The sequence below is a fragment of the Tauraco erythrolophus genome, chromosome 3, assembly GCF_009769465.1.
Source record: "Tauraco erythrolophus isolate bTauEry1 chromosome 3, bTauEry1.pri, whole genome shotgun sequence".
NCBI lineage: Eukaryota > Metazoa > Chordata > Aves > Musophagiformes > Musophagidae > Tauraco > Tauraco erythrolophus.
This window is the reverse complement of record NC_141467.1, coordinates 58,248,930-58,276,358: the sequence shown is the minus strand read 5'-3', so window position 1 is coordinate 58,276,358 and position 27,429 is coordinate 58,248,930. Positions and strand designations below refer to the sequence as shown.

General features: G+C 40.6%; 1 protein-coding gene across 1 annotated transcript in view; it reads right to left on the bottom strand.

Moving 5' to 3' along the window:
- LOC147529018 (chloride channel protein C-like) overlaps positions 1 to 27,429 on the bottom strand; it is an 84,959-nt gene that overhangs the window by 42,484 nt on the left and 15,046 nt on the right. The window contains exons 7-11 of the mRNA XM_086608432.1: positions 25,198 to 25,392; positions 20,226 to 20,323; positions 15,577 to 15,677; positions 14,910 to 15,081; positions 13,238 to 13,409 (exon numbers count right to left, since the gene is read on the bottom strand). Of these exons, the coding sequence (XP_086464558.1) occupies positions 13,238 to 13,409; positions 14,910 to 15,081; positions 15,577 to 15,677; positions 20,226 to 20,323; positions 25,198 to 25,392 (738 nt within the window). The remainder of the gene's footprint in view (positions 1 to 13,237; positions 13,410 to 14,909; positions 15,082 to 15,576; positions 15,678 to 20,225; positions 20,324 to 25,197; positions 25,393 to 27,429) is intronic.

The following is a 27,429-nucleotide window of genomic DNA, read 5'->3' as shown; positions in this document are numbered from 1 at the left end:
CTATTTTTTTTCAATACTCTCTCTATATATAAAATCTTGAAAAATGGCGTTTACACACACATGCACACAGACCACAATTAATTTATTATCACAGTTATTCAAACCTCTTTAAATATCTCCTTTGTCACCGGAGGCACTTTTCAACAACCCTCATGGTCCTGAGTTTCTCAGGCCTCCACATCATTATAATCTATTAGCCACCTTCATGTTAGCTCTGTTTTATTATATAACACATAATTATGCATTTCATTAACAGCATCACCAGGCACGGTACATCAAAGGGAGAAAGGCAGCTGCCCAGGAAATTCAAAAAGATGCAGTTTACTTAAATCTCACTGTTAAAAACCCTCCCCCACTTTTCAATCAAATTGTGGTTAACATGTTTCAAAGGTTTTACTCCAGCTCAGAGAACACAGTCCAAACAACCTCATTAGACGCATGGCTGCTGATAACAGTGAGTATTCCCTGAACCCTTGATATTTCCAATCACGTAAAAGAAAAGATCGTCAGCCAGCTACACAGTGCAAATCAATTTTCTTTCTTCTGCTGAAAACTCACTTAGCAAGAGAGTTCTCATGCCGCTTACAGCCCGCAATGACAAATGCAGAAAAGAAGGCCTATCAAAAAGGAAAAGAAAAAGAAAAACAAAATCAAAAGCAAAACAAAAGATTTTGTAGTCAAATTCATTTTTCAAGATTTGTTCAAATAGGAAAGCTGCCTGGCAAACTGAACAAACAAAAGACAATCTACTTCCTTCCCATGGTATATAGACCATCATCCTTGGTAGAAGCAAACTCTCCAACAGAAATATTTTTGTCATTCTTCTTGAGGTTACACACACTGAACTGAAAGGCCTGGGATTTGGAAAATATTTGGGAAAAAACAAGCAGCTGCTGGACAAAGGTATAAGACAATATGTCTGACAGCGAGTTTTAAAAGAGAGTGGATAGGAAGGGACACAAAGTCTTGGTACTACCAGCCAAATCCAATGGTTTTGGAGTTGAAGATGCAGCTGGCACAAAACACCAGCTCTGGGCACAGTTTTCATTATCCATGCCACCAGATTTTGCGGAAGAGTACACACTTCCTCAGGAAAGCACCTTTCATTTCTCTCACATACAACCAGAACTTCTCCCATTTGACATTTTTGCTACTACTGATTAAAAAGACCAAGAAAAAGTCATTCATAGTCAACAGAACATTTCCAAAGGGTGGAGGGCTTGTAGCCAGCAGAAAACTTTTGATCATTTTTTTTCTTGGAGCAAATGCCAACAAGGTTGCGAGCTGATCGCTTGACGTAAAGAAGGGAAGGAGAGAACAATTTCCTATTCACAGCAGTAAAAGAGCTGTTCATGCAGCTTTCTTGAGAACAGGAGTTTATGTAAGTAACTTCTCCCAGGATTAAGTTATTTGTATTGTCACAGTCATTTCATAAACAATGTAGATCTGCGTTTCAGTTTCTTTAATCTCTGGAGCATGGTCTGCTGGCCCTTAGCAACCTGTGTGTTCAACACCTGAGTCACTTTACTTCCCACTTAATAATGTCCTGAAAACTGTGAATTGAAATGCTGTTATCATGGTCTGCTATTTTCATCCAGGATTATGCCACAAGAAGTACCTTCTTCACTTAACAATCCAGCTGAATACTCTCTCCCTGAACTTCCATTAATCTTTCTCTTTAAAACTAAGTGACAAATATTCCTTTCCTGTGCACTTCACATTTAAAGAAATCCTCTAGAGTCCTAGGACTATATCCATTAACTTAACTCACTTTACTGTATCACCTTATCACTCGTCACCATCACTGCTGGAAATTTTTGGAAAAGTGTGATGCTGCAATACAGTAAACATAAATCTCCTAAAAAGACACGATTGTCATGTTAGTACTGAAAAGTTATGCATTCAAGTTCCCTCATACTGCTGAAAATTATTATTTCTTGCAGCCTCAGGCACACGAAGCTGTGCATCACACTCTACAAAGGGCGGCACACCCAGCGTAGGTTCACTGTGAGGACGTCCTGCCAAACCCCAGTGCCAGGAGGATTGCACAATTAGTGGGATTCTTCCTCTTCCAGAGCTCAACCCCATTAACTATTCCAGGCCGTTATGAGGAGTAGGCAGCCACAAGCACTCTAGAGCTTAATTACTGCCAAGACAAAGTATGAAAAAATATCTTAGCATAGGACACCCGCTTTTTCTCTTTCAGCAAAGTAGTTCTAACTAATCACGCTCATGCACTGCTTCTTAATTTACCTTAACTCGTAATGTTCAGTGAGATCTCGTCCTACTTTTCTCTGACGTGGACTTAAATATTTGAGTGAGTTTTTCTGAAGCCAACCAGCATTTTTGTTGATGATTTCCTTGTTAAAAAAGAGAACAATATTTTTCTAATTCCAAGACCTAGTACAGAGGCAGGAGATTGTTAATGTAAACCTAGAAATACCCAGTACAGCTAAGTAATCCCTAGAAACGTATCAAAGTCCTTTGAGCCTCAGTCCTTGGGAACTTGGATGGAAGATGCTATGCAAATGTTTGATTTCTTGTTTCAGTCCCTCAAGGCCTATAAATACACCTGTTTTGACAGGTTATGGCAATGAATGCAAGTGATATCGGAAACAGTATATATGATAGCAGCGACTCTTGCCAAGATCCCCTGGAAAGATATTTATCAGTGATTTTTTTGTAATCTGGCTCTTCATCTTACAGACATAGCAGACACCAAACCCTGAAAGGAGCTTTCAAAGCCGTCTAAATCTGTGTCTCAGGAAGGTAACACTGGTGCGTGTTGTGTCAAGTGAAACTTCTTTTAATAAAAATAGCAGCATTGTCTATGTGTGTTGCTGAATATGCCTAAATATTCAACAGGTTCACATATTAAATCTTTTCAAAACAAGTATTGTACTGTATAATAACCCAGCTAAGCAACCTGTACTTTTTTAACCCACAGTATCTCAGAATTCTTTAAATTATCATTCATGAGTATTTATTTTAATAAGACAGACAACTGCAATGAATGAATATTTAAGCAATGCTAAAACCAACATCTTCAGAATGCCATGATTCTTATGGCCCCAGCTCATGAGGTCTAGAAAAGACTGGAGAAGAAAGAGCCCTGTGACAGCAGAGAGTTGCAGACTGGACAGTGGATTTACTGAGGCTATTTGACGAACACTTTACACCACTGGCTGCAAACTCCATTTCAGCTTTAACTTCAGTAGGAGATTAGACCTTAAATATTAGAACAGAAAACTTACCAAAGCTTGTGGTTCTCAAACCGAGCATAGGTATTCATTCACTGAGTCTCCAGTTCCTTAAAGAAAACCAGAGGAGGGCCACAGATATGATCCAACAGCTGGAGATCTATCTTATGAAGAAAGGCTGAGAGAGTTGGAGTTGTTCAGCCTGGAGAAGAAAAGGCTCTGGGGAGACCTTCTAGCAGCCTTCCAGTACCTGAAGGGGGCCTACGAGGAAGCTGGAGAGGAACTTTTTACAAGGGCATGTAGTGATAGGACAAGGGATAATGGCTTGAAACTGAAAGAGGAGAGATTTCAATTAGATCTAAAGAAGAAATTCTTGACTCTGAGGGTGGTGAGGCACTGGAACAGGTTGCCCAGAGAAGCTGTGGATGCTCCATCCCTGGCAACCTGCAAGGCCAGGTTGGATGAGGCTTTGAGCAACCTGATTTAGTGGAAGGTGTCCCTGACCCTGGCAGGGGGTTGGAACTAGATGATCTTTAAGATGATCTTTCCAACTCAAACCATTCTATGATTGTATGATTATGAAATCTGAGGTCCTGAAACTGTTCCCCATCCTCTTCCCCATGAGACTACAGTTTCATTTACTTCATTTTCCAGACAAGCTACTGCCAAAAAACACACAGTGCTCTTCCTCCAGTTGGAGTAAATTCAACAGAAAATAGTAGGACTTAATGTATTTAACAGTTTGCTGATTATACATTGTTACTCCAATGATTTTGGGATTAATTTGAATAAGACTAGGATCAGTGCAACACTACTCTGCATCTTCCCTTCTTTGCAAAAAGGTGACATCACTTGCAATCAAGTTCTGAAACAACATTAAATGTACCATGAAAACACACCGGGCTCCTCCTGACAGGCAGTGTAAGCAGAGCGAATGCTCACCCTGTTAGGAATTACTGTAGGCTTGGAGATTTTGAAAAATTGTTTTGACTAGGGTTTAAACTCTTCATTAGAAAAAAATCAGGCAGCTTAGTAACAGAAAATTAGGCCCTGTCAAAACAACTTCTGTGAACCATTTCAGGTGTAATCAAAAACGTTAAGTGAGCCCTAAAGTATTTAAGTGTGACAGACTGATGCATTAAACAGCCTAGCACTGGGAAGAACTTGCCAAATCAGTTTCCAAATAATTAAGCACTTCCTCTGCCTGCTTTGAAGGAAACATGATGTGAAAAATCTTGAATACTACGCATTTGTCCCAGCTTCTGAAAATAATTTTCCTTTCCCCACCAAAACCAGGTGGAAAATCAACCATGTGGCATTCTCTTCTTGGGAGTTAAAATGAAGACTGTGGCTGTGTGGAGAATCCTGACCAAAGCTGAGTAATCCTGCTGAAGTAAATGTCCTGAACTATTTTGAGCATCTAAAAAGAGAAGAATTCGAAACTGACTATTGAGTGGGCACATACACCTTTCTGCTTTTCAGGTAAGGCCTCCATAGCATGTGCCTTCTTGACCAGCAGTGCAAAAAATGCTCCCTGATTCAGAGCACGTACACATGTACTCGTTCTAAAGCAAGGGTCAAATCTTCTCTCATCTACAGATGTTAACATGACCTGTCATGAGCCTCTCTTACTTTCTCACACAGGAATGGCTCTCCCAACAAACAGCTGGGGGCTCCTTGTCATTTTCTCTCCAGAGCACGGGGCTACGTGTGCCCCAGGAGCACCATGTCGCTTTCACACCATTCCATCTTGAGCAGGTCAGAGGAAGGCACAATCAGAGATCTCTCAATGTCTGTGCTGCCAAAGCACACCGTGAGGATGTATTAATTTTTTACAGTCAGTTCTTTCCTTTCTCTTTGTTCCCTCCCAAGTGTTGCATACATCTGCTAAACAAAGAGAGAAAGGGAAGAGCATGACTCGTGCCTTTCAAACAAATTCTTTGCTTTGAACAAGGGTCAGACTAAGGAAGAGCGTGAGATGAAAGTGGTGTAACGAGAGTAACCTAAGGTCATTCTGCATGCTGTATGATCTGAAGCACCAGACAACTTCACTCCAACTATCTCCACAGCTGTGCAACTTCTTCCTCTCTAAAGCCAGGCCCTGCTGTTTCACAAGCTGCACCAGCAACTGCAGAAGTCACCTGCCGCTGTGTAAGTCACCAGCAGACAACCTGGGTTGCCACTGCCAGTTTGAGATGGGTTGTTTTCTTTTAGAGATGCAAGAAAGCAGCTCAGGTCTGTCTTTGCAAGCTTGCCTGAGACACAGCCATCAGGCACTCGAGAGTTTTTCCGTCACCACTCGTTCATATTTTAAATGAGAGAAGAGCGTCATTAGGATAAGTCCCACTGGCTACCATTTACACTCCTTTTTTCTGCAATGCTTCTGCTTTTCCACATGCTTTCATGGCTTCTCCTCGGTGCCCACATCCATTCAGTCTTGCTCACAACAGCAGCACACCTTGCACCAGTGCTCACCACCACCACCCTGTGCGTGTCCTGGACCCGGTCTTATTCCTCTTCCAAAAAAACAGGGAAAATGTTGAAACTGCAACAACAAAACACGTTGTTCTGCCCATCTTGAGCAGAGGGGAGGCCCTGCTCCTCCATAGGGATGTGCCTCTCTCAGGACCTACAGCAGGAGCCTCCTTCCCACCGACAGACCATGTTCATCCCAGCAGCTGCCGGGTTGCATAACCACTTGCTCCTGTTTCAGCTGTGTCTAATAATCGAACAGGGATTTCTGGCCCTGAGCCTCCATTCATCAGAGCACCCAGTTACATGGGCTTTTTAATTCAAGACGATAAAAAAACCCTCAGGCTGGGGAAAAAAAAAAAAAAAAAAAAAAAGATAGGCTTATTGTGGTAGCTCTGGTCCCAGAGATAAATAATTTTCTCAAAATTTGGAAAAAAAAAACACTATTGGCAACATTCTGAAGGTTTTGAAGTTAAAAATATAACAAAACTTAATGGTTTCAGATGCTTTTCATGACAATGTAAATGAAAAATGTTTTTAACTTGGAAACAAATTAAATTTGGCAAAGAATTAATGCATAAGACAGCCTAATTGCATTTTGTAATTTGAAAAAAAAATTAAAAACAGATAAGATACTGTGAATTAAAAATAACTTCTGCACATATAATTCTCATGAACTTTCATTAAGGTTTGTATTACACGTCCCAAATGTACTATTGTGTGTTGTAATACACCAGATCTCTTTATTTATAAAATACCTTTAAAGCTACTGAAAACTAGTGCCAGAAAAATGACTATATAAAAATTTTATCTTCTCACATTACAACTTCATTTCCAATGCGTGTATTTAAAACAGAGATGCAGTTTCAATTTCAATATTTCAGATGCACAACCGAACTTTCTAAAAGTTCAATGCCAATTGAATCCAGGTACAATTCACTCATGCCTGTTTATTTTACTGATAAAAACCTGGTGACAAAGCTGAAACAGTTACATTAGAGATAAAGCTGGATTCTCTTCTAATTTGTGAATTACCTACAGACTAACCAACTGTCCCATAGTTGAAGTTCTTCTTCACAAATGATGAATGAATGAATCAGAGGGGACTTGTTCTGACTTTCTTGGGCTGGGTTCACAAGGCTACCATCCAGAAAGAAAAAGGGTTTTCTTTCATTTTTCCCTACAAGCATACATTTTTAATGGAATGTTCTAGGGACTTGACAAACTGTTTATCATCCCTGTGGAGCAGTATTTTTTACATTAAAACCCTAAAAGCTTTCATTTGAAATGCTATTTTGGCACCTCTTGAGAATTTTAAGCTTGAATTCAGCTTGGCCTCTCAGATCAAACTACGTCTCCCACTTTCTACCGTGTATTGCCCCCTCCTTCCTCAAACACACCAAAAAGTCTCTTTTGTGTTTCATGGGAAATATTTCATTCTTTACAGAAAAATGCTAACATGAAACAACAAAGCTTATAGTAAGACATTTAAAATATTTTTTCATTATTTCTTTTTTAAATATTCAGCTTTTTGATGAAATATCCAAGGTTTTTGTAAAAACAAATCTGAAAGCCTCATTTTTAGTCAAAAATAGAGTAGAAGAGAATTTTTTTAATCATTCTAACCAGGGTGGTGCTGAAAAAACAAGCTGTTGCAGACTTCCATGTTTATAGTCACTTCTACCACAAAGCTAGGCACTGAAGAACATTTTGCTGTATTTGGCCATAAGATCATATTGATCTTGTTTGTCCAGAAGATTTTTCACATGAACAAGAAATTCATGTATTCATCCAGAAATACTCAAATCAGCCTGTTCTCCTACTTGCTGGTACACCAAAAGCGTACTCAGCACTCAGAGAAGTTTTCTCCTCAGACCTCAGCAAACTATGATCCTTATCAAGGAAAGGATCGCACTTTGGATGGCATTACAAGTTTGGAAGGCAACTCCCTTCTCTTCAACTAGTCAGATATTACATCATATTTTATGTGCCAAAACCAAGATTGGTTTCTTTTAAGACCAGAAGGACCAATTAAAACATTTAATTTGACATCTTGCAAAATATCCTGCTTCCTGTAGTTACTCATACCATAAGACCTGCCCTGAAGAGCTGTCATGGGCCAAAATGCAACAGTCTCCATTTTCTGAAGCCCACAGCACAACAGTGCCACAGCTCTTGAGCCCCATTGCTTTGAGGTCAGCTGCTCCTGCATTCAGGAAGAACATAAGGGCACTGGCACGTAAGCCCAGCTTTGTGCCAGCACTCATTTTGCGCATTTAATAATTTACAACAAAAAAGTAAAACAAACCAGGTGGAAACTATGCATTACAGAAAGGCACCTGCACTGTAGTTGGTGTTTTAAACTCAATTGGTGAAAGCATGTTTTTATTGTTCCCTTCTCTTACTAGAGCGAGATCCAAGAAGACTGCAAGTACCTGAACAAGTCTCACATGGGCACGGTTGTCACTGAAGACCTTTTGCACTCCTAAGTCCTGCTGGCTCTGCAGGAGCATCTCATTCAGTAACATGCAGCTCCCTTTGCAGGCTGTCCTCGTTGCATACACAACAGTCCTGGGCACTCATAAACCAGAGGAGGACAAACCTCAGAGAATGGCCAAGCAAGACAGCCACTTCATACCAAGAGCTGCTTCCGTCCTTACTTTCCAGCTCAAGGAGCAGAAGGGAAGAGGGAAAAGCAGGAGGTCCAGGTGACAGAAACAGCCCCTACCCAAACCGAGGTGGAGGCTGCCCAAGGCAAACGGCCACTGCTGTTTCACATGACGAGGAGCACATGCACCACCGGAGCCATCCTCCCTCCCTTCTCAGGGAGACATTGCCCCGCTAGCAGCCAGATAAAACCGCAACAGGTAATGGGGGGCAGCAGGGAAGTTGGAACTGAAAACTGAGGAAATGTCATTCACGTTCTGACAGGCATGCAAAATGTCACAGGAAAAGCAGTTCACTGGGCAACCCAGCACGTCTATTAAAACACCCTCTCTGCTTCTAAACGTTATAAGATCTTGAAAAAAAAAATATATATATAAGCAGCATGTAAGTTAATTATACACCCCCAAAAATCACTCAAAAGAGCACAGTATTATTAACCTGCAGAGGTGAGCAGAGGAAATTCACAGAAATGATGTGAGGTATAACCTGATACCAACCAAGACCCAAACACAGCTGCTGGCGATCCAGTCCATGGCACCACAGAGGAGGAAGCTGAAGTGCAAAATAACACAATCCAGCTACTCCCAGCATGTTGAAAGACACAGCTTTACAGACTTTTTCTGGCATCCCATTAGACAGAAAGAAATCCTAGATTTTACACGCGTTAACATTTACATTTAATCCAAGTGTGATACATATCATAATTTTGTTGCCCAGTTAATGTACAGTTTGTCCATTTTCACCTGTAGAATAGGGCTGTCATCCTTTAGATCAGGCCTCACTGAGGAGAAATTTGATTTAAATCAATGAGAATTCCTGGCCCCTTGATGGCCTTTTTAGCAGCAACATAGACAAGCAATGCCATGAGCAGCCAGGATTGTTTTCACTGTTTGGCCTTCAAGCACCAGCTACGCAATATTATCTGACACCTCCACTCAATAAGGAAAGATTCAGGATTCGTATTTGGTTTAGCATTTTCAAAATCATCCTTCCTGCCTGCATCATTATTACTACAAATGGTTCAAAATACAGCATCTCATACCCTACAACCACTGAGAGCAACACAGCTCTCTTGTGAAAAACTTGCACTGGATACCAGGCAGATTTTACATGTATTTTAGAAGTCTTGTGCTTATTTTTCCAAAGTCTTCTGTGACCATTCTGCTCTTCTCATAACTTCCCTCTAGTCAGTTGGATTGGGTAGTTGTCTATATTCTCACATCACGTCAAGATATGACTGTCATATCTGTGGTAAGCGTCCACAGCTGATGCTCTACTTAAATTCCTTATGAAAGGACTTAAGCTTCTTGAGAGTCGCTCTCTCAGAGGAAGCGAGAAAGGCAGCTGCAGAATATGCAACAATACATCGTGCCTATAATTTGATGCAAGCACATTTTGCCTAAATTAGAAGTACTGAAGAAATACAGAGAGGGGAAAGGTTAGGGTTTAATTGTTAGTACCTGCTGATACAGTTTTTTTATTGTATTTATTCCAGGTGATCTGTAACACTGCTGTGAAGCATGTCAGAAGAATACATTACAACTGAGGCATCCAAATTACACAAAAAATAAATGCTTGTTTTCCCTTCTGAATGGAATGTGTATAACAGTTATACCAAATTTCCTAACTATAGGGCAGTGGTCACTTACAGCAGTGTAGTTTATTATATACAGTGCTCTGCCAGTGTGCTTGCCTTGATGTAGGCGTCAGAGAGCAGAAAGCACAAACAAACTTCATCTCTGAGCCTTCGAAATTGTCTTATGAACCAGATGATTTTACATACAGCTTGTTATTTCTGCCATATTGCAGACTCAGACAGACATTAACAAGCAACTTTTCATAATGCCCTGAACGCCCATCAGGTGGTCATTTTATTTCAATACCGACATCGTGCCCATTAGCACAAGTATTCACAGCAGCCACACCCGCTAATTAGCAAGGGACTCAAGGACAGTCCTCAGGCGATTTAATCCTCTACTGAGATTTCCCTCTGGTTTAAATAACAACATTGCATTTCCCCTTCCAGACCCTAAGGACTACGCTATTTTCTCCTTTAGTCTACATTTGTCAAAAGCCTGGTATTTCAGTGAGTCACACTCAGAGGAGAGTTTTGAGTCTTAACCTTTTCAGAATTCATTGCATTGCCCATATCCATCAGAAGAGACTTCTTGGAGAAATAAATTAGGCCAATAAACTGACATACTGCTTTTATTCTATTTGAACACAACAGGCAAGAAAGGGGAGAGAGTCAGGGCTGTTTTCAGTCATGTGTAATAGAAAGACAGACAACCCAGGGAACAAGGGATACAAATCAGTGTACATCAAGCTTCTCTCAGCTTGCACACAGGGGCATCACCAGTGCTGGACAAGAACACTAGTCCTAGGCTAGCCCAAAGCCACCTTTCCTCCTTAACCCTTGCAAGGCAGTGTTATCGAGAGGTAAAAATACAAAAGGAACAACAAAAATACAGAATGAGCCAGAGAAAAAACACATTGTAGGAAGACCCTGTTCCTCTTCCCACATCTAGAGTACCCTGAGGCCAGCAAGCTCAGGACACATGACACTTAAAAAGATGTGGGAGACAGAAGGCTGTGGGAAGGCAAGTCATAAGGCTAGTCCTTCTACTTGCCAAGGAAAACGTCACCACATCTACTGTTTGCCACAGAGCTGAGGATGAGGGTCAAGTGTCAGCATGGGGGGTAGAAAGACGCAGCCAAGAAAGAAGAGGTAGGCAGATGCCTGTGGGGTCTGCCACGAGGAAAAAAAAAAAAAAAAAGTGTCTTACAAACCTGTTCACTACAAGTCCCACATTCATAACTGTTTCCAACTGGAAGGCTGTGTGAAAAGCCAAAGCAAACATTCTCAATTCTTTTTGAACCCGTCAGACAATATAGGAAAAATATGTGCATTTTATGGTTTGAGGGCACAACCTTTTAATTATATTTTTGCATTGTCATGTCCAAGACCTTTTTTCTCCTCAAAAATTAATATTTCCTCAAGCAATGCAGCTATTTGTCTTGGATGAACATGAATTGAAACACAATCTGCCTCTGCAGAGGGGTGCAGAAGAGTTATAATATGACACCTAGGGGAATTCAGAGCACACTGCAATGCAATCCTCATCATTTTTCTAGTGCCTTTTCAACCGAGTTTCCTACAGTTCTCTTTAACAGTTTCCAGCTATTGTTTTGCATGTGCCGTACATGCATTCTCAGGGAGGCACTTGGGAAAAAAAAGAACAAGCGCAGGTAATGTGGAAGGCAGGGAGAAATTGAAGCTTTTTCTTTCTATTGGAGCCAAATGAAATGCAGTTCTGTCATCCAAGACCAGCAAGTGTTCTGGCACATAATCACTTCTCACTTCCCTGTGATGAAGCATGGCCTCAGGAGCACAAACCTAAGGAAGATGTCAATCAACTGCTTTGGCCACTTATATCTGCAGCGAGACCTTAAAGTAATGGTTTACAAATTATACTTAAAATTAAATTTCTCGAGCCATTGCAAGAAAATTCAGGCCTACTTTGGAAAATATATTACATTTAGTGGTAACTGGGGCTTTCAGAAAACTTGCATCTAGTGTTTAGGCACCAACTTTTCCCCCTTCAAGTCTTACAGACCTAGTAATTGGCCAACAAATCATACAGTAGCTTCCAAAAGATGTGTAACAGCAATAATAGAAGCAAAAACGCCGGAGTGCATTTGTACTTAATGGATAAGTAAGTGTTAAAGTACCAAGAGGATACTGAAGGAGGGGTGTTTCCATAATCAATCTAATTGTTATTTCACAACATAGATGCTTTTATGCACGTACAACAAGCTTTCAAGCTAACACTTCCAAAAAAAGCTTCCTACACAATTTACACAATCTATCACTAAAATGAACCCAATTCTGAGCGAGTGCCGATAAACAGCTACTTTATCAAACACTGCGCAACAGCGTACTAGGAGGGAAAATCCTGGCTTGGTCACTCTGGGTGAATTCTGACATCTGCAAAGATTTTAATGAGATCCTTTCGGGCAAAGCCAGCTGGGCAGCCAAGACTGGGTTTAGTCATGGGTGAAATTTCCACACACAGTAACACTCACAGGACTTGAATGTCCTGCCATGGAAGGGTGAAAGCTTCCCCCTTGTGACCTCAAAATCACTTCTCTGTTGACTAAGCTGAATTTCTGCTGCGCCTTGCAACTCACCGTCTCCAGGTGTTGCAACCGATGAGAGCAAAGAACATCCTCTCTAATTGAAAGGCTATTATTTGCAAATCCTTTAGCTTTCAGAGGTTTGTCTGGAAAGTATTGCAGCGCAGACTCAAAATGTTCTGTTATAAAAGGAGCAGGGCAGGAAACAGAAATATGAAATGTATTCCAAGGGAATCTAAAAATTTTGAAATCTATAAGGCATAAATTTACCAGAGAGACCTGGAAGGTTTCCCATTTCATCACTTGTCTATACTACCGCAAATCCTTCACTTACTCCATCCAGAAGGCCATATTCAGCCCCACCATAAAAAGATGCATTGCACAAGGCCCACAGCCCCCACAGAAGTCAATTCACAAGCCAAGCAGTATGATCTACCATTTTTTTGTATTTCAGAAGAAATAAAAGATAGTATATTGTTTTCTTGTTTGTAAACCACTGATGCCATTATTGTTTCTGTAACCCCCACAAATTTAAAGAATAGGAAAACACATAGTCAGATTTCTCAGTCAAAGCATTACTTCCAAACTTACACTTCACCAATAAAAAGTCTCAGGAAAAAAAAACTCTTCAAGCAAGCTAGAAATAGCCAGGCCAAGAACTTACTTCTCTGTGGTTCAATGTGCGTGGTTTATTCAGCTGCAGCAGCAAAAGCTCAACTCAACCTTGGCCACACAAATACCTGAAAACTTCACACACTTACCATTATCACAGTGAGGGAGATGGTTAGTCTTGACACACCACTGAAAAAGGAGGCAGCTCCAATGGCAGCAAAGAGACCTGGATCAATCCATGCTCCGTATTCATTAGTTTGAACACCAAAAATGGAAACAAGGATCAAACCAATTATCCGGCCATACAAAGCTCCTGTGTACCTGCATGCAAGAAAAAAAACAGAGCACTCCTCTTGACAATGATAGTGTTTTCTCAAAATGCTTCTAATATTCTGCTGATCCTAGGTTAATTTCGACAACTTCTGTACCAACTCCTTTCCCAAGAAAAGCATCCTCCCTTAGCATGAGCATTTACTTAGTGCCAATCACTAGCACAAAACTGCAAGATTTACCACACTTTGAAGAAAAAGGACTACCAGTACGTCTTTTTTAATGTTCTTCAAAGCTAAATGAGAATGAGCTTACAGGAATACAGTCAAAGTATAGGTCACAGACATACACACTGGGATATTCCAGATAAAAAGCCCACACTTCTAGAGCAAACGGGCAAAATGAAATAACAAGTATTAATGACCTGCCCAAAGCTAACCAGGGAGAGAACCAGAAGTCCTCAAATCAACCATATGCCACACTGAAGAGCAAAAACAAAATTTAGCACAGTTGAACATGTAGTTGTTGGCATGAGACACAGCATTTCATTCTGTATGCAAGGAATAAAATATACAGCTCCAAGCATCAGCCAATGAACTGGATTTGTACAGGCATTGACCTTCCAGAAATGGTGAACTACTATTGCTTATACAATAGCCACACATATGATGTATATTATCTGATTTGGGGAGCAACATCTTTCACTGTTATACAATTTTTTCTCATTTATTCATGCAATTGATTAATTTTATTGATGGATACAGTTCTAGCAGTTCTAGAATGGTTATAAAAATTAGGTTGTCGGGTCAGAAACATGGGATCTGGCCGATAGACTTGACTATCAATATCTATTCGGCCAAGCATGCCATGTTTCAGCAAACACTGCATATTAAAAATTGATTTAGATAACAGTTTGGAGAGGGTAGGAGGCAAATACTCAGGGGTAGGGCAAAGGTAGAAGGTTGCACACACAACTTCTTCTTTTTAGAATTTTTTTCAGTATTTGAATTGCATTATGCTGGATACCCCCTCTCCAGCCATGACTCCTTGCTTGCTGAACACTAAACCTCTCAACGTTACTGTAAGAACTTTGCTCTAGTGTAGCACAGCTTTCTCAAAAGTGCAACAAAAGACCTAACTGCAGTTTTCTCCAAAGTCTAGGGTGTTGATGTCCAAGATTAAGATTCAGGCTATTATGTGCATAAGAAACAGATTAAAAGTCTGGATCAGAACCCGTATTTCTACAGTTACAAAGATGGAGCCAGCAGCAGAGACTCAACCTAGGTCCCCAAAGGATTCAAATGATCTATACTTGGAAAATACACATTTTTGGCTATGGTCCTTTCACAGCTATTCTCAGATGATTTTTCTTCATTCTTTTCCACAATTTCAGCATCTCTTTCCAAGCAAACCATCCTGTTCCACCTATATAACCTCCTCCGAGTAATCATAGCTTTGCTATCGCCAAGCTTTCAGCTCACAATTCAGATTGTTGCTACTCAACACAGGCCTTTTGTATAGGAAGGTCAAACCAAGAGGGGTGAAGCTTACAGCATAGGAATAACCAGGCCACTGGCAACAGCAGAACCTGCCGTCCAGCAGCTGAGGATGAAATAAAATGCCAAAGCAGTGCAAAGGGATGTGTATCCAAATTCTTCATGAGTCCCACGTTTAAAAAGATATGTGATCCCCTGCTTCCCGTTTTCAAGTAGAAGCGCAGCGGCTGCAACACAGAGGAAGAGATGTGGAGAAATACAAAACATTAAAAGGATCCTTAACAAAAATCCAGTTTGTAGTAGTTCTCATTTACTTAAACCTGATAAAAAAATCAGCAAAGTACATAGTTCAGTCAATTGGAGTTTGCATGACAGCTTCAGCATCTGAGGCACTTTCAGGAAAACAAGGAATGTTTGGTCTTTCCAGTCTGGTCTGTGTGATGCTAATCTTGATCTAAACAAGGAGAAACTGCAGCCATTTAAACCAAAGAAAGACAACTGTACTACTTCAGCAGGGCTCTTTCCCCATTCCTTTCAGAGGTAATAATTCAGAAACTTCCCAGCGTATTTGGCTTAAATATGGATTTTAGTTCTGATATATCCCTCAAAAGGGAGCACTACATTACTTTGAAGAAAACCTATGTTATGAGTAATTATACCTGGATATCACCTCAAGTTACATAAATTCAATTTGTTCCCAGGTAATACTTAGCTCCCCTTACCTTGATTGAAAGTTTGATTAGAATATCTGACTCCATCTGGACCAATCCATGTGCTTGACGAACAGCTATATTCTGAAATTTCCCTCTTGAACTGATATAGGCTTAGATATTAAAACAACAACAAAAAATGTTAACTGGATTAATATGTCTGTATGGAATGTGTCTATTACATACATTTTTATGTAAAAAGCCTACTTTCCCTTACATCTCCTAATTAAGTTCTTTTTTTAACTAATAAATCCAGTTTACTAGATCAGTTTATTAATTATTCTACTAAACTAATAAATCTGGTTTACTAGTGCTCATATTCCTCTGCAGAAAACTCCTTCTGCTGAAACTCAAATTTTCCAAAACTAGGAATCACATTACACAGTCTAAAACTAGAAAACAGGGAAAAAAATCTGATTAAATGCCCATCCTGGCCTTGATCTCTTTGTCCACACATATCATTGTAACTCTGTAAAACAAGATCAGCAGACCAAAAATTTTTCTTTCCTGACAAACATTTCTGTGGGTAAGCACAGCATCCCAAGCTCAAGGATGCATTTGCAGCTAGAAAGCTTTGAAAGAGAGAAAGTGCCACAAAGAGCTCTCCATGGAGAGCAGGAAGGACTTAGGAGGTTTCCTCTTCCACAGCAGCGCAGGCTATATCCAAACCACACCTAAAAGGTATTTCTTCAACATGTTCTTAAAGCTCTCCTTCAGTAAATACTGGCACCAGTTATTTCAACATCTTGCAACTTAGACTGCCAGTTATCATGCTGACCATGACCAGCCTTTCTGTACAGCACTACAATTCCTGGACACTTTCTCAATCTCTGTCATCCGGAGCAATAGCACCCTCCAAGCAGGTACGACTTCCTTCTTCCAGTCTGGAAAGCATCCAGCATGCTTTGGACATTGCCACAACCTAAACAGTAACAATACAAACTCTGTTTCTGGAACAAAGAGTAGGACATCTGTGGTATTTGACTCATCTGATCCCAGCTCAGAACTACACAGAAAATTTAAGGTGCAGCCAATATCTAGTGCAAGAAAATCTTTTCTAGATCCCAGATTGGCAACCAAAGGAACACAAGATACTTCCCAATCTTGTATTTGCTTTTTACATTAATCTGACCAATTTAAGAATATATTCCCAATTCATAATGGTCAATACAAAATAAAAAACTTATTTTCTCCATCCTGCTTCAGAAACCGTATGCTTGTGTAACCCACTTATAGCAAAATCTCAAGTTCTATACGTATGTCTTTTCTATCAGTAAAGGACTGCATACACAAAACCCAGCACATCTGAGAGGCAATTTGAAGCTTGCAGCAATGCCAAAATAACAGAGAGAGAAACAACAGAAGAAAGTTTTCTTACAATTAAAATACACGGTTGAGCAAGAAGAAAAAAGCACAGAGAATGGAGATGTAGGACTTGTTTACACACAGGGTTTTGTACCAATAACTCTTTCCATTTGAAGTCAGTATATTTAGTAGAGACAGATTTCTCCCTGGTGCGACTGGGAGGACTGCACTGCCACACTACACACTGCAGGAACACGTGTGCTGCACCGAGACCTGCTAATGGAAGAAGCCCATAGCTTCTTTATCTCCTCCTCCTGTCTCCCCATGATCTCCTATTCCTCCTTCTCCTATAGAGGCCTGCTGGAAGTGCTACAAAACACTACTGAAAGCACTGTTCTGGTATAAATTTATGAGGATAAACTATGCTAGAAGGAAGCACCATCATACTGGCATAGTCACATACAGTCTCATCTGCAGCTGCAGCTCTTGTACTGTCATAGTTTAAAAGAAAAAATTGTCGTGGTTTTAGGCTGATCCAGCAACTAAAACTCACACAGTCTCTCCTTCTCCAATAAAGTAGAGAGGAGAGGGAAAAAAAAACAAAAGGACTGAGGGTTGAGGCAAGAACAGAGGGAGCACCCACCAACCATGGTCCTGGGCAAAACAGGCAGCGCTTTTCTCAAAGCAAAACAGTTTATTAATGATTACTTAGAAGGACAAAGGGAAGTAAAAACCGATTACTTGAGAGGACAGAAAGAAACAAAACCAGATCTTAAAACCGACACCTTCCCCCCCCCCACCTTCCTTTTCCTCCCGGCTCTACCTTCCTCCCCCCAGCAGCACAGGGGGCAGGGACTGGGGGAGTGCAGGTCAGTTCATTCCGTGCTGTTACTGCTGCTTCTTTCTTAAAGGAGAAGGAGTCCTTACACCCTTTTCCCCTGCTCCAATGGATCCCCTACCCACGAGGAAAAATCCACAAATTTCTCCAACGTGAGTCCAGCCCACTGGAAACAATCCTTCCCCACAGATTGCTCCAGTGTGGGCTATACCACAGTCTCGGGTACTTAGGGAGCTGTAGCCACTCGCTCCGGCGTGGGTCGTCACGAAGACTCCAGATGCCTTTCTGCCTTGCCGTGCCCCCAACACGACCATCCTCGGGCTCAGGCATCTTCTCCCCACGGGCTGCGAGTGGGTCGCTGCTCCACCGAGGCCGTCCTGGTTGCAGGGGGGCAGCCTGCTATCTCACCATCAGCCGCAGGGGAAACTCGGCTCCGGCACACCTCCTCCCGCTCCATCCTCACTGACCTGCTGTCGATGCAGCTGTTTCTCTCAGATCTCAGTCCTCTCCAGGTGAACTCAGCCCAGTGGGCACCCTGGGAGTGGGGTGCCCCCGAGTTCCCCAGCTGGCTCCGCCGCCGCCATTCTCCGTGGGCGGCGCCGGCCCGACGCAGGCAGCCGCCCGGCCGGGAGCCAGGGAGCGGGGGCAGTGCCCTCCTCCCTTCTCTGGTCGATCCTGGGCGAAGCACGTTTTCCGGTTCCCTTGTCCTGACTTAAATAGGGCAATTCGCAGAGGCGCCCTATTGGCTCAACCCCAAGGGGGATGGCAGTCTGATCCGGTGGCCAGAACTAAGCCTAACCCGGATCCAAAACCGGGGAGGTCGCAGGGAGCAAAATCCCTCTCCTGCCACCAGAACCACCCCCCCCTCCACATCAAACCATGACAAAAATATACACTTGATCGAGTTGGATCAGTAAAAAAGACAAAACTAAGCATCTTACAATTATTTTGTTTTATGATTCTTATTGGATATCTTAAAGTGGCTATCATAATTTCCTTTTTAAATTTCTATGAATGGGACAACCATGAACAAGATTCTTTTCCACGTTTAGTCTTGTACCTTATTACAAGCTCACTAGAGACATCATCTCTACCTTCAGCATATGCATGGCCTTCCAAAGTCCATGGCAATTTGGTGCTTAATTTCCTTCAGATTATCCATTTTCAACAGGACATACTCTTCATAACTTGTAGCCACACCAAATGAAAAATTGGCACAAAGACCATTTAGCCTCTATGTTGGACCAGCCTGACTATTTTTGATTCAGAGACAGACAAAAAAAGCCATGAAATTATCGTGGTTTCAGATGTTTTTACTTTAGAGCAAAAATAGTTTTGTTTTGAAAAATAACATTTTGCAAGCATTTAGTCCTTAAAATAAAAAAGGATGTAGAGGTGAAGAAAAAGGCTTTTCCTGTAGCAATCCAAATAGCTGTGGTCACCAAGTCCTGGTACTAAGTGACAAAGTTTGATTTTATAAAGAATATGTAAATACAAATTACAGCAAACAACACTGAACCAGGTATTGCAAGTCAAATGACAGTCTAGAACTGGTGGCAAGAATGGGAAAGTATGTCTGCCTTCCATATACTTCATAAGCTGTTCAGAGTCCAGTAACCAATGGCAAGTTATTCAGTATTTACAGTTCATATTACACAATATATATGACGCTGCCTACTTGGAAGGAGGCATTCACAAATTTTAAAAATGTATGAATTTGTAAAACTACGAGTTGGTAGTGACCATTTGCAATGACTGTAAAATCAAGCTGTCATTTAACCTCAATCTGAGCAATTATTTTTCTACTTACTCTGGATTCCTCATAGATATTTCTCAAGAAAGATACTTGGACTGAAAAACCTGTATCAGATTCAAGGATCTCTTCAACTGTATCACCCATAAAATCCCTAGCCATTCAGTCATATATTCCCTGCCTGTTTGTTAACACAATATTTGCAATTTTAATTTCCCAGATTACAGTTTGTGGTGTAGTGGCATGTGCCTCTGATATGTTACTTATTGGTGTTCTGATCAAATCATGTCCCTCCACCAATAGTAGCTGACTGAAGCTGAGAATAATGAAGGTTTTTCATCAGTTTCCAGTTCCAGCTTTCCAGTTAAAGCACAGCCTGTTTCCTATAGTCTTATATACCTTATATATATACAACCTATAAACTTTTTAAATCAAAATTAGGATTCTAAATTGAAAAAGTGCTTGCGTGATACATAGCAGCTACGTTTCAGGCTCTTTTCATTTTTGAGCTCCCTTTTGTTTCTTTCTTTCTCCTTTTTTTTATTTTGACATGATGGCAAACGCCTCTCACTGGAAAAGTTTAAGTGTGATTAAATCTCAGTGATTAAATGATCAAGTGTGATGCTTCTCTGCACTAATTCATTTTAAACATTCAGTGCTGATGTACCTTTTTTCCCCATCCCAAATCCTTGTAACAACTAACTGGGAGAAATGGTTAATAATTGTATTTACATAGATATGCTCCTGGTGAGTCTCCCCACTTACATTTCTGAGTTGTTTCTCAGCTGGTAGTTTCTCACGCTCATGACTGGAGTGCAAGGAAAGAAATAAGGTACGTACACTGTAACAGTCGTCGTACATACCTGCAGGCATTAAAACAAGCAAACAGACTATTGTGAGGTGTAGAAACACTCAAAAACAGAAAGAAAAGTGTCTAAAATCACTACTGCCATGAGTTACCACAAGGAAACTGTCCTTTTGTCTGCTCACATATCCCAGAAGATCAACATTTGCTCCCAAGCAGCCAGTGACGCCCGGATTCATCCCATCTAAATTCAAGGGTTCAACTGCTGCAACTAGGAAATTGACCTCCAACTCTGCAGCCACCAGAGAGCCACCGCTACCTCCAGAGAGAAAGACTTGCAGCACATAGGATGCTCTACAGTTGCCCGGCCTCCCCACCTCCTGCCACGTTCAGCCCGAGCACCTTGCAGGCTACCAGCCTGAGACTACAACTTGCAAGCCTAAAAGCAGATTGCATACTATACAGTAGAGACACAGACATTGCAATGCAAATGGATGAAGAGACTTCATCAAGTCCTTCTACTAGTTTTTCATATACCCATTTTGAAGGAAACATGAATGAAACCAAAAATGTTTGAAATAGAGCACAGCAGGTGGTGTTTTCACTGGCTGCTTTGCATTTGTCAAAAGCAAATGAAGTTTTTACATGAGATGACTGTATTGCAGTTATGCATATTTTTCAACATAACATAGTTCAACATAACATAGTTCTATTTCATTCAAAACTAATGTAAAGTTTCTTATCTTAGTTGAGATCAATTTACATTTCCAAATAAATGAAGATATACCAAAAAAAAAAGATTTAGAAAATATTTCAGTAGACATTTGGAGTGAAATTACTGGAACACACAGCCATAATAATAATATATTTTCCAAGCACAAGGTTTCATGCATTCTGTGGATTGCTATAAAATAGCTCAGGTAGCACGTTTATAGAAACCCTCAAGCTGAGATTCAGCTGTGTCCAGTAGTGACAATTTGTCAGACAATCTTATCTTATGCTTTTGTTTCCCTGTATCTCAAAAATTATAAGCTTATGGGCAGAGCGCATCTACAAGAGATAGATAAAACTGGGAGTAGTTCAGTCTTTACAAAGCTTAGGTCAGGTTTTGTTTCTGGAAACTTAACTCTGGGACAGTTCAAACCCAGGTCAAGTTCTTGCCAAAGCCCCAAGTCCAAAAGGAGCTAGAAGGACAGCTAGCCTGGAGCCAGTGGCTACATATTTAAAGCAGTAGGCTATCTTTACAGCTAGGTAGAAAAAAAAAAATAATCCTTTCAAGTAGCCTTTTAAAGCTTTGACAGTTTAATATATAAGTATATATGCATATATCCTTAAATTGTTCACCCTGCCCATGGAAACACTGAGCTTTTGGAACAGAAGCATTAGTCAACATGATAAAAATATTAGAAAAAGAAAGATAGCTCTGCCAGATTCTTGGCAAAACATTATCTACATTGTGATTTCCTCACAGAGAGAAAGGTGATGAATTGAGGAGAAGCAAATGCAGGCCAAGGGGCAGAAGGGCACTTAGGAAGACGGCTTCACCTAATCTACGGGTTGAAGATTAGATATTCAATTCCAGTCAAAGGAATGGTACTCGGGTTATGTTGTGGGTGTGGAAGATACTGTGATGGGTTCTTTCCAAGTTTAAATGCAGACTGGTTTATACAAGATTATTTTTGGTTAAAGTCACTGTGACATAGTTTCTTTCAGTTGCCTGACTATGTGAGTTTATAAAAAAAAAAAAAAAAAGAATTGTGTGGTTCTCTCAGATCAGTTTCTTTCCTGCAGTTCTTTTGCCAAGTTATAATAAAATAAGGACTGTGATCTGAGCAGGATCTTCTAGAGCTAATAAAAAGGAAAAACAGCCTGCAGAAGAGTTTCATGCTAAAAAGTTAATGTAAAAGAGCAGTATTTAAAAATAAATAAATAAATTAAAGGACGAAGACAAAAATATATAAACAGAAAAGCTTTTGTAAGCACTACAGCCTTACAAAACACATGCTGTTCTCACAGTTTCAGGTATGATCTGGCAAGGTGCTAACTGCTCCGTGAACTTTTGGAGTCAGTAAGGCACCACTCCTAAACAATGTAAAATAATTCTTAGGAGGTATTTTCTTTATGTTTGACACTAAATCTTTGCTAGCTGATCCTAAGTTTCATCCTATAGTGTCTTCTAACATACTGGGACTTGCTGGCTTATGTGGTGGCTGGTTTTGTCTTTTTTTCCAAAAAGTAATAAGGAACTATGTGGGTTTTATGTGTTTAAGTGGTTTATGCAAGACTTTTGTAATGTACTAGGAGAAAGCCAAACCTTTCCCGATAGTAGGGGAAGCGGCTGTCAAACACAGAACTTCAGCTCCAAATTGTTAAAATAATAATTGTTACAAACGTGACCTCTTACAAGCAGAGGTCCTTTGGAAACCATGGAGTTTACACAGGACTAATGGGAGCCACACATGGGACTCTACTCCTCATCCTGCAGGTTTGAAAACTGTTTTTTTGTTAGGACATCTCATTGCAGTGCTCAACAGAACAAAGTCCTGAATCCTTTGCAAGACCTGGGAGCAAATTTGTAGCACAAGAAAGAAGTCTGGGCAGCAGAAAGACAGCCCCTAGAGCTGACAAAACCCGTTCTCCCTCCTTACCTTACCCACTTCTTCAAACGTGGAAGCAAAAAGTTTCAGGTGAGCTTCCTTAAGCTGCCTCCCCTCAGCGAGATGCTGAACAAACACGGCTGCAAACTGAAAAGCCGACGTCCTGCCGCTAAGAGGAGCCAAAATCCAGATGTCATGAATGGCATGGGCCTGTTCCAGCACAGTCTGGTCCCTGGAATCCCTCCTCCTCCTCCTCTTACTGGAGGTCAGATTTCACCTCTCATGTGCCAACAGAGAAGCCAACAAGCACGATGCTGCTCTGAGCAATGAGCAGGACTAGGCAGAGGAGGAGGAGCTGGAGTGCCATTGCACGCGCAGCTTTCAAGGACTAAATTATAGAATCACAGAATCATAGAATGGTTAGGGTTGGAAGGGACCCCAAAGATCATCTAGTTCCAACCCCCCTGCCGTGAGCAGGGACACACTCCACTACACCAGGTTGCTTAATTCATAGATTCATAGATTTCTAGGTTGGAAAAGACCTTAGAGATCATCGAGTCCAACCATCCCTAATCCCCATTAAACCATATCGCTATGTCTCATCCAACCTGGCCTTGAACACTTCCAGGGATGGGGCATCCACAACTTCTCTGGGCAACCTGTTCCAGCGCCACACCACCCTCAGAGTGGAAAATTTCTTCCTTATATCTAATCTGAATCTATCCTCTTCCAGTTTAAGGCCATAAATTAAAAGCACTCTTTCTGACCCTATGGAGAGGAAAAATAGTGCAACCTATGGGAAACGTACTCATCTCTGTACCAATCTGTGGAGAGCTTGTAGAGCTTGTGCCTCGACCTATGGTTATTCATGCTTTTAGCTCCAAAAGCTTCCCCTGTTGTATTTAAAATACTAATCGTTTTCCTCCCAGTATCATCCAGGTAACTGATGTAAGCCAGGGTGTCTGCTTTTCCCTGAAGCTGATGTCCTTTCGTTGGCTTGGAGTAGAGGCTGCTGAAAGCATGTTTGAGCTGATGGGAGGAGAGTATCTATATGGCCAAACCATTGGTCTACAACTGAGTAATTGTTGTCTGGCTGTAGACAGCCAAAACTGTCTACAACTCCAGGAGGGAGGAGAGAGAAAGTATACAACAGTATATATAAAAAACATATATGGCATACAAAAAACATACTAGCAAGTCTGTCTAAGAGAAGGCAGAAGAGGCTTCAGTGTGCACCAATTTCCCTAAAGCAGGTCATCTCAACACGTAAAAATGTCTGAAAACTCCTCAGAAAGACTTCCTCAAAAATGGTGGCAAAAAAGAAAAATTATGGCAAGCAGGTATTCACAAGAGAAACTTGCAGAGAAACCCGAATTGGCACAATTTACTAGAAGTGCAGTAGAAAAGCTCTGAAGGTTTCCTTCCTCCACATTTAACAACATACTTCAGTCACAACCAAACCATAAAATTGAAAATTATTAAAATGTTCAAAACATGGGAACCTTTTGTCTATACCCTTTTATTTCAATGGCATTAGCCTCCCCAAAGCCATACAATGCCAAATGGAAACCCCAAAGCCTAGAGGTAAAATGGCCTCATCGTGCTTTATCAGAACATCTGAGGCTCCAAGCTGACCTCCATCAGTAACAAATAGGGATAACTGACTCCAGAAACATAGTTAGCTCCAGAAAGTTTTCTGTACCTATCCATGACTTTTAAACCCTCTACAACATTTATTCTTCATGCACCTATTCTTCTCACAACAGACAGAGATCTCCTTTGTTGTCTTGAGGCAAAAATACATATGGTTATGGTAATAGTTTCCTAATTGTTCTTTCCAATGTAACAGCTGAAAAAGTGCCCAAGTGCATAAGTGTGGACGAGGATGTCCACCTGGTTCTGCTGCATGATCAAGCTGTGTGCAGTTAATGAGAGGATCAATCACTAGCAAGGAAAAATGGAGAAAAATGGATGACATCTACTTGTGACAGCCCTCCATAGGTTGCAAACAAATGCAAAAGCACGCCACTATAACTGATATGTGTCACTAAGTTGACGTAGTGTCATCGGCGTAGAGCAGCAGTAGGAGAGGAACTCTACAGGTAAAATATTTCAAGCATTAAAAATACACCCAAAACATCTCTTCTCCCTTCTTGTATACCCACCAATATTAAATGCCTACCTGTACTTTTGAAATCCATATGTTTGTTGTACCTGTTGTACATTATTAAGTACCAGCAGGTCAGATTCACTTTTCCATCCAGCCAATTTATGACCAGTCCTCATTAGCCACTGTAAATATTATATAATCAAGAGAACTGTATTATATACTTACAAGGATGAGAACAGTTTCCAACAGCTTGCTTGTTTTTCTGAGGAATAATTTTGGAATTGAATTAAAGAACTGCATACGTAATTTATTAATCTTTATATTTAGGGAAACAAAGAGAGCTCCCAGAAGACCTCCAAGCATTCCAAGGACAATGGTTGGAACGAAGGCCAAGACGTTCATGTCCAGCAAGTTCTTAACCTGAGTCAAAGAAAAGAGAAGAAGTGTTCTAAGCATCCTGCCAGTGACATGAAATATTGCACCCTCTCTTACAAAACCTGATACCACAAAGTAATTTCCATACAGGAAATAAATCTTCCCTTGCAGTTTAGGGAGCTCAGCTAATTAATTTAAAGCTGATCTCATAAGACATGGTGTACTCTTCTTGCACACCTCACAGGAGTGGAACCAGCAGGTAGACACTGGTGTTGGCACACATAGCAGAAACCTCCATGATACACTGCAGTTACCACAAGCACTCAGCACTTCAGGTTACATCCAAATAACATGACATAATGGCCTTAATGAACACTTCAAAAGACTGCTGAACCAGAGCTTTGCTCACTGTTCATTTATTAAATGTCAACCTGCATCCATGGGCATTGAGGCAATTTATAAGCAAATTTATTTAAGTTAAACTGTGAAAATTGACACTGATCTGGAACAACTCGCAGAACAACAAATCATAAATACACAACATAATCTGGCAGCTGGAATAGTAATTGAATTGCAGCAAGGATGAGTGCAGTATCATGTTTTAATTTTATCTTCCAGACAACAAAAAGAGGTCAATGGATCAGTGGCAATGCATTAAAAGCTGTAAGGATATTATTTCCTTAGCCCAGGTTTAGAGTTACACAGCTTTTTGTCAAGATTAGGATCTGGACAGACTAAGAGATCACAAAATGCTCAAAAAGCTACCTGGCAAGGAGCAGTAAGGGCACATGTCAAAGACTGCCTGCAAAAAAAAAAAAAAAAGAAAACAAAACACCACTAAACTAAACTGGTATAATCTTGGGAGTAGTGGATAGGAGGAAACTGTCAGCTTTCCTTAAACTGCTTGAGCAAGTGCACAGGCCTTACTGTTCAAGCTCTTTTTTATTCTTCCTCCTCTTCTTCTTGATCTTTAATCTTATTCCTGCTCTTGCTACCATCAGCCTAGACTTTAACAAATTCACCAGGTGGTTGTACCAACCACTGGTAGTATTTCCTGACAGGAGGAATGCCAGGGTCACAATCCCGCCAGGCTTGAAGAGTTGGTCCAAAGGGTGATGCAGACTGAGAAACTAGGTCTGGAAGAGGGAGAATCCCAGCAGCCATTCCCAGGCACAAGAAGACCAACACCTGCAGGGTGCACTCTGAGAGACTAGGGAGAGACTTAAGGTGTATTGTGCCTTATAATCAGAACTACAACCATTGCATACTCTATATACTAAGCGAATCTTTAATAATGCTATTTTTACCCATAGCTGCAAAAAAAAAAATCATCCTTTTCCAAAGGATTTAAATAGATTTAATGTTTAAGATGTTAAAATTCAGACAGAAGCAGCTTAATTTGAAGTAGAAAAATTCTGGTTTATTTACTGCAGGATCCAAATATCTTGCATTATATTCCACTTAATTCCAATTCTACACTAAAACTAAAAATCAACATACATGGTTTTATTGTTTTCTCTCCCTACCTCCATTTTTCCTAAGGGAGAGATATTCTGACATGTTTGTTTTAAAGTAATACATGCACATTACACTGCATGTGTGTGGCAATAAAGATAAAAGACAAGCGAGTGCTCCACATGCTGGGAATGAAAGGTAGCACAGTGTATTGTTTGGTTTTGACATAGTATCAACCACAGGCTTTGGCTAGTCATCAAGAAAAAAAATCTGTTACCTACAGAGCAAATTTCACCTTTACAAATAATTCAATGTCTATGTACAAATAAAGTGAAGCTTCCTGAAAATCTCCTGCTCTGGAGCACAATAAATTTCCCTTGTAACATTATGCTAGGTAGAAGGAAACCAAAGAAAACAAATAGTTTTCTTGCAAAACATAACCCACAATCTTCCAACTCAGAGTTTATCCACTGTAAACTGTGTTGGTTAATGCCACAAAACATGAAAGAAGCAAAATTTCCCCTGAGTCCCGTGTTCAGTGAAATGAAAATGTTTCTGGTTATCTGTACCGCATTGAGAGCCAAAAACTATTGAACCCTGTCAGAAGACATGTTGATGATAATTTTA